Source organism: Pollicipes pollicipes, unplaced genomic scaffold (genome assembly GCF_011947565.3).
Source record: "Pollicipes pollicipes isolate AB1234 unplaced genomic scaffold, Ppol_2.1 Scaffold_4881;HRSCAF=5763_pilon_pilon_pilon, whole genome shotgun sequence".
NCBI lineage: Eukaryota > Metazoa > Arthropoda > Thecostraca > Pollicipedomorpha > Pollicipedidae > Pollicipes > Pollicipes pollicipes.
The window spans coordinates 18,404,706-18,411,903 of record NW_023596576.1 but is presented as its reverse complement, the minus strand read 5'-3'; the positions used below and the strand labels follow the sequence as shown (position 1 = coordinate 18,411,903).

The window sequence follows — 7,198 nt, the reverse complement described above, 5'->3', positions numbered from 1 at the left end:
CATGGTACATTGGTTCTTAAGAATAATGCAGCCTTTTGCATGCAGCATGAATGCCCTGCTCATCTTCTGCGCGCTAAACCGTAATTGCTCTGTGGCTTACTAATATGTATTTAGCAAATATGGGTCCATTTCTTAGCATGAATGTCCTGTTTCTAGTGCATGCAATCAGTTCAACCGCATGCATGCGAGCTGAGAGCTAAGTCGTTCGATAAAAGCAACGTAGGGGGAGGCTCGCGAACAGACCCTGCAAGCAATTTTGCTTTTTTTAACTGACGAAGTTATATTACATTTAAGAAAGATTCGATTTTAGCGAAGGGACCGTTTTGCCTGACGTCATTTCGCGTAACTACATCCCTGATTGAGCAAGAAGTGACCGATGATGTGCAAAAGGAAAAGAACTCTGTTACTTTGTCGGCGTGATTTTCTTTACTGATAAGCGGTGCATTCCTTGCATGTATCTGGGTGTAATTTCGCTGAAGCAAAAACAGATCTAATAAGATATTTAGCAGGAATTTTGCAACCGCATTTCCAGGAAAAGACCAAAGGTATTTCAATTGTGACGCAATTGGAAAACACTGATGGGTATTTTTCACGACACTCAGCACTAAACCAATCGTTTGATTTCAACGTGGCAAAAAGCTCGTAATTATTAACAATGCAGGTGTGATCTCCGCACCAACATGTGTCAAGCACCGGATCTCATCAGCAGCTGTAGGTGCTGACCCTGCGTTGTTGTGTCGTTCGTGTCAATAGTAAGTTGCGAGCACATCTGGGTTAGGGATTGAGTACTTGTCATTACATTTTGTAGATATCGTCTCTCCTCGAGTGGTGTTATGCTCAGAAATAACGGCGACTTGCTTGTGTTCCATTTTCCAATTGTATTGCGCCCTCGCAAAGTGACAGCACTCTCCCAGTGCTCCCGCTGCTTTTATGCACCCTCATCGATTTCGTATGTCAAAACTTCAGTCGGCGCTTCATTACTGAAGTTGTGTTATACTAATGTTATCCTGGAGTCACAGTGGTTCTTGTTTTAACGAACCCTGTTTTTTTAAAAGAAAGGACCACTTCAGGCATTTGAAGTGTGTCGAAACAGATGGTTTATGCGCGTCATCGGAAGCCAATGTAGCACGATTTCGTACAGCGCGGATTTAACAAGTGAACTATGAGTCCTCTACGACAGACCACTTCGCTTAAACTTCCTGGTCTGCGCTGGTTCAACAAGCCATCATGGCCTCTACCTGGGGCGGCTCCAGCGACTCCGGGAGCAGCTCTGGTGGCTGGGACGGCTCCTGGGCTCCGATGGCCTCCAGCCGCTCCAGCGCCCGGGGCGGCTCCGGCGGCCTGGGAAGCTCCAGAAGCACCAGCTGCTCCGGCGGGTGGCCCGGCTTCGTGGCCTCCGGCGGCTTCGGCGGCTCTGGGCGGTCCGGGGGCTTGGGCGACTCCGGCAGCTCCGTGGCCTTCGGCGGCTTGGGCGGCTCGGGCGGCTCCAGATGGCCCGGGGGACTGGGCAGCTCCGGCAGCTCCGTGGCCTCCAGCGGCTTGGGCGGCTCCGACGGCTCTGGACGGTCCGGCGGTTTGTTGGGCTCGGGCGGCATGGGCTTCTTGGGCTGCTCCGGGGGCACCGGGGGCCGCGACAGCTCCAGCGGCCTGAGTGGCCCTGGCGGCTCTGGGGGCTCCGGCGGCTCCGACCGGCTGGGCGACTCTGGTGGGTCCAGCGGCCTGGGCAGGTCCGGGGGCTTCGGCGACTTCGGCGGCTTCAGCTGCCTGGGCCACTCTGGCGGGTCCAGCGGCCTGGGCAGGTCCGGCGGCTCCGGCGACTCCGGCGGCCTGGGCAGCTCCGGCGATTCCGGCAGCTCCGGCGGCCGGGAAGGCTCCTCCAGCCATGGCAGCTGCTGCTACAACCTGGTTGTAAGCGAGAAGGTAGACATTACAACCGAAGATAAGCCCTTAACTAACTGGAAACTCTCGCTCTACGAGGGACATGGAGGGCTTCAGAAGCCATTTTTCTGTCGTAAGTTGCGAACGGTGGTAACCACGGTTGGTAATATTTTGGGTAGCTGAGTCACCATGCATTTTGACGTTTTGCACACGGATGATGTTGCTAGCCGCGACGGGCGATGATCTATGACATGCCTTTCAAGGTCATGTCAGTGACGTTTCCCTCAGCAGTGACAAAAATGTTTAATTCCCCGGGAAATGCTTTCCACAGCCAGTTTTGGAGACCTCTTTTTCTTCGGCTCAATCTGAGGTGCATTAGTATCGTTCCGGTGTCTTTAAGGTCAGGCCACCCAAGGTAAAGCCAGGCCACGACTTGGCGTTTTCGACTGACTGCCTCTTTTAAAGCCGAACCATTTTAAAACCAAATGGCGTATGTGCTGCAACCTTTGAAGGCTTCTCGAACCATATCTTCCCCATTGATGCCGTTTTTTTGCCCTTGATAACGTCGAATGACCCAATGCAATAAGACCCCCCCCCCCCCCTTTGACCAGACATGACACACAAGGAATCACATGTGCCGATATGCACCAGAACGCTTTGCTACAGGGCCTTTCAAGTGTTATTCAACACCGTCTTGTACGTGGTCGTACCCTGCTTCGTTCCAACATTGGAATATGAATACAAAAACAATAATTTGATGTAAGTCACGTGATGCGACCCGTGAAAAGCCACATTTACTATTGTCAGGTCACACATATGCGATGAAATTTGGCGAAGTGCTCCAATATCATTTTCTGTTGGGGGTACATTGTTTAGCCTTAAAATATTAAGGACGGCCTATGGGTTTCCCTCTCACTGCTTCTCACGGCCAAGGTGAGCAAACTGAGGTTGCCCCTCCCTCCTTCCCAGGGTGAAGATCAGCAAACTCCCGTAGCGGGCGGTCGGTTAAACGGCTTAAACGTGGTATGGGCTCATTTTGGTATACCAAGGACAAAGCGCATGTTGAATAATTGACTTCATGCACCAAGTAAAGGCAGGTATAGACGGAAGTCGAAACCGTAACCTATAATTATGCCACCACCAATCTCCGAAAAGCGACTGAAAGACAGTCTTGAGCACCGAGCGTATACGTTTGGCACTTTCACAAAAGCTAAATGCGACACATTTTAATGCCTCCTGTTGAAATCTCTATTCGCCCAATGTTTAGTCCCTGGGTCCATGCTTCCGTGACTTGGATGTTCTCAAGTTAAATCTATCGCAAGCGTATGCAGGTTACATCTCAGTACTGATCACCTCAATCTTGGTATGTGAAGGCACCGCCGTCTTAGAGACGATATTCCCGGGGTTTGAAGCGTGTAACGTTTAAGGCTGCCAATTTGGAGACCAATCACAATCGCGGGATGTACCCAGCGCAAGTGCCTCGCACACCAAAGGCTAAAGACAGCGGCTTACGCAGCAGCTGTTCATTGGCTAGCCGACCGGCTAGCCAAATGTTTGCATAACATGTAGGACCTCGAGACCAACACTTTACACGCCCAAGCAGGTCACATATAGCCATTGGTCACCGTCATTTTGGTGCGTTTAGACAGACCTAAACAGACAGACGAACCCCGTCCGCGCGTGTTGGCCCATGACGCTGGGAAACTTATGCAGCAACACGTAGATGGGTACAACACTGGACTTCGGGCACTTTCAGGTGACCACCTTCCACGAAGTCTCGCCTCGCTAAAACGTACAAAGCACCCCTTTAGCTCCTCCGACTTGTATAAGGGAGTCACGGAAGAGCAAAATGTTTGCGGCCGGTATCCCTCACGGACTTAACAATGGGAATGCGATCTTTTGATGGCCTTGCCGTCAGATTCAGGTTGCATTCTGACGCGCGGAAGTAAAAAGGGATGCTGCGCCTTCAACAATGAAAGCCGGCTCAACCTGCAACAGTTTGCCACGTGCCGTTATTGCAATAGTTTCTCGAATTGTCCAGTCGGCGCGGCCGGGCTTCTGCTGACTGCATCCGCGGTGTAGAATATCTCGCGGCGTTGTGCTCATATCATAAAATCAACACCCACCTGTGTTCTGTTAGAATATTGCTTTGCAACCGACTTGCAAGTCAGGTTGGTTACAAGACAAGTGTGGTGGCATTGCACGGGATGCCAGGACTCGTCCGTGGCACTTCGCTTCCAGTCCGAGATAAGAACAACATTGCTCATCGAGCCCGCCCTAGTTAGGCAATACATTGAAGACGCCTTGGCAACACTTACATGCTCGCCACCACCAAGCGGTTCGATATTCCGCACCACTGCTGTGTGACGCCGGAACAGATGCTTTGCCGCCTCAAGGCACCTGGCTACCGTCCGGGTGCCGGCGTCTACTCTCGCCACTAGCATCCGCGGGCGAACGTTTATGGCGCTCGGCTCACGCCTCGCACGAACATGGGGATGGAGGACGCCGAGCTCTGCAGCCCTGGCGTTGCTGTTCGTGCTGGCGATGGACTGCCGCTGTAAGCACATCAGGAGGAAGAGTTGAACCACGCGCTGACGGACTGCACGTCAACTCAGAACTGAGGATAGATGAGCATACCTGTCGACCAGAGATTTGAGAGCAGGTGTGAATCTGACAGACCTATGGTACGTTTTAGGTGGTCAGTACAATTTCGCACAAATTTTAGAATGCCGTGTTTCAGCCGAGTCCGAACTCAACTTATTTTTAGCTGCATACAATAACACGGGAATTGTCACTATCTTCACAATGCAACAGCTGAGGGTTCGCAATTACAATTACAATTACAACAGTTCACAATTAGGTAAGCCGCGATGCTGCTTCGCACCATAACCATGGACTGCCGGCGTTTGACACGGGCCAGCTCGCTATCAGGTAAGCTGATTTTCAATGCCGACGTTGGACGGTAGTCCATGATGATCTTTTATCTCAAGTCACGTGCAGATGAGGGAACCGCACGTAAGTCCAAATACGAATGAAAGCAAACACTTCGTGCTGGTTGGGCGTCCTGTAATACCATTTCGAAATAAAGGTCAACTGGACAATGACCAATGGTGAACTTTCGGAGAAAGTGGCGTTGCGGCTGAAAACCGGACGTTGTCAAATTTAGAAGCGAATGTCATTCTTGCATTCACTAGAGATATACTAGACTAGATATATTAACTAGAGATACACCCCTGAAAGCTGGGTACAGGTCAACAAGGCCGGTGACATATGATGCCAGCAGAGAACAATATGTAGCTCAGGTAGTGACAACGCTGGGTAAAAATATCTTCACAGGAAAAATTAAACCATACCACAGCACATTACCAACGAACATGATTTTCAAGACAGTTTCGGTTCAACGTATGTAGTCAAAACCTATGAAGGCCATTGACCTGCCATGAGCCGTGCCCTTACATGTAACTGCACATTCCAAAATGGTGTTTGGTAAGAAATTGCAAATTTGTGTACAACTACAATCATTCTGAAGTTATCATAACAAGCGTTACTAGAAGATATACGCCCTTATCAGTGCACGGGTCAAATACCAAGCATAAGGAATATTGGCTGAGATATTCAGCCGTTTCAAGCAAACGTGTTAAGGTACAACATTTTTAAGCTTTCCATCACGTGCGATAATCATTTCTAACAAACAGTCGCAGATCCAGGCATGACAAAATATGAAGTACTTACGTCGTTGGCCTTGGCTACGAACTGCCAGAAGTTGGGGTAGGCTGCGGGGGTGCTGGCACCTAGCCAGCGAAAAACGACTGCGTCGTTGTTTGTACGCCGCTCCAGGCCATGGCATGGCGGTCGGCCGGCGGGCGCGCCACTGCCTCGCCATGTATGCCTTTGAGGCGGGCCACTTGCGGCCCGAGCTCAGGCTCTACCTGTAAAACGGAATGGTTGAAAACGATTTCCGAAACATCGCTTGGAAACGTGGGTTCAGATTCATGGAAGATTTGCGTGAAATTAAGGAGCTTTGCTACGGAGTATGGATTTGCATTGCAACATCCTTTCAGACAGGACTTCCTCACCTTCAGCAGGACTTCATGGCTTCAGTGATACTCAGTCAGCTACACTATTGATAACAAGCTGATATGAACGTGCTGAGAATTTGCTTTTATATGATTAACAGGTCCCCATGTACGTGATACGAACTGAATCGTAATTAGAGAAGGCATTCATCATTACCAAACATCTATGTAAAGCGAGCTGTCAGAATGTGGGACCGTTGTCGGCACTCATAATGGTCAAGAATGCAGTGACCACATAAAAGGGCGCAACTTCGCAACTCCCGTCACCTCAGGCACGTTGGGGTCTAGGAGGAGCTCCCAAGCCGTGTGAAGGTGGCGAGCGGGCACCAGGGGCAGCACCAGGAGCTTCCGAGCCCAACGGGCGAAGGGGTACTCCCAGTGAGGCCTCCCGTAGGTGGCGAGCAGACCATGTCGCCTGATCTACAATTGACAAAATGGGTCAGAACGTTCGGATGGCGACTATTTCTACGGTCGCGCGTACGTCTAGTCACTCAGCCAATGCACAGCAATCGTAGGAACTCCGGATGTTTGGTCCCTAAAGCATGTTCTCGTCAGCCAAGTCGGAAACGCTTCCTGTACGTTGAACGCCAAACAACTCCCGTTCTCGATGTTTTGAAGAACAACTTATGTACCGCTGCACTATCCATGGAAACGTTCTCTATACAGCGAACAAGACCCCATAGGAGAACACCTGAACGAGCAATGATATTTTCGGTGAAGTAAAACTAGCAGCCTTCGATGCTTTCTATCAAGGTGAAAAGCATTTCGGTATTGCAATGGTTGTGTGATGGGGTCGGAACCAATACCAAGTTGTAATGTGTCATCACGCATTGCAACTGATATTGTGTTCACGTGTATAGTGGTGAAAGTCGTTGGAATATAAGTTAATTGAAGAAAGTCTTCAACTTGGCTGCCAGGGTCTTTTCAGGTTCACGGGGATATGAACAGATATATGGGAGAGGGTAGTCTAGTGTTTTTTAGTCACGCGATACCTGTCTTGCGACCATTTCAGTTGACGAGGGTCTGAGAATAGTCCCTTTGGTGTGGCCCGAACAGATTATGTGCAAACGCATGCCCGAAGCAAGTACATCCCGCATCACCTTATGCGTCATCGAAGTACAAATATGCTTGATAAATGTTTCATCCACGTGCCCATTACGTATGAGTGTGCCGCTCTTTCACTATGACAATCGCACCTGGCGGGGGACGGCTTGGGGGTAATGGAACCAGCAGCCGATGATAGA

General features: G+C 50.2%; 1 protein-coding gene across 1 annotated transcript in view; it reads right to left on the bottom strand.

Moving 5' to 3' along the window:
* Positions 1–1,214: 1,214 nt before the first annotated feature.
* LOC119100075 (extensin-like) overlaps positions 1,215–7,198 on the bottom strand; it is a 12,255-nt gene continuing 6,271 nt past the window's right edge. Inside the window, exons 5-6 of the mRNA XM_037223189.1 lie at positions 1,540–1,774; positions 1,215–1,503 (exon numbers count right to left, since the gene is read on the bottom strand). Coding sequence (XP_037079084.1) covers positions 1,215–1,503; positions 1,540–1,774 — 524 coding nt within the window. The remainder of the gene's footprint in view (positions 1,504–1,539; positions 1,775–7,198) is intronic.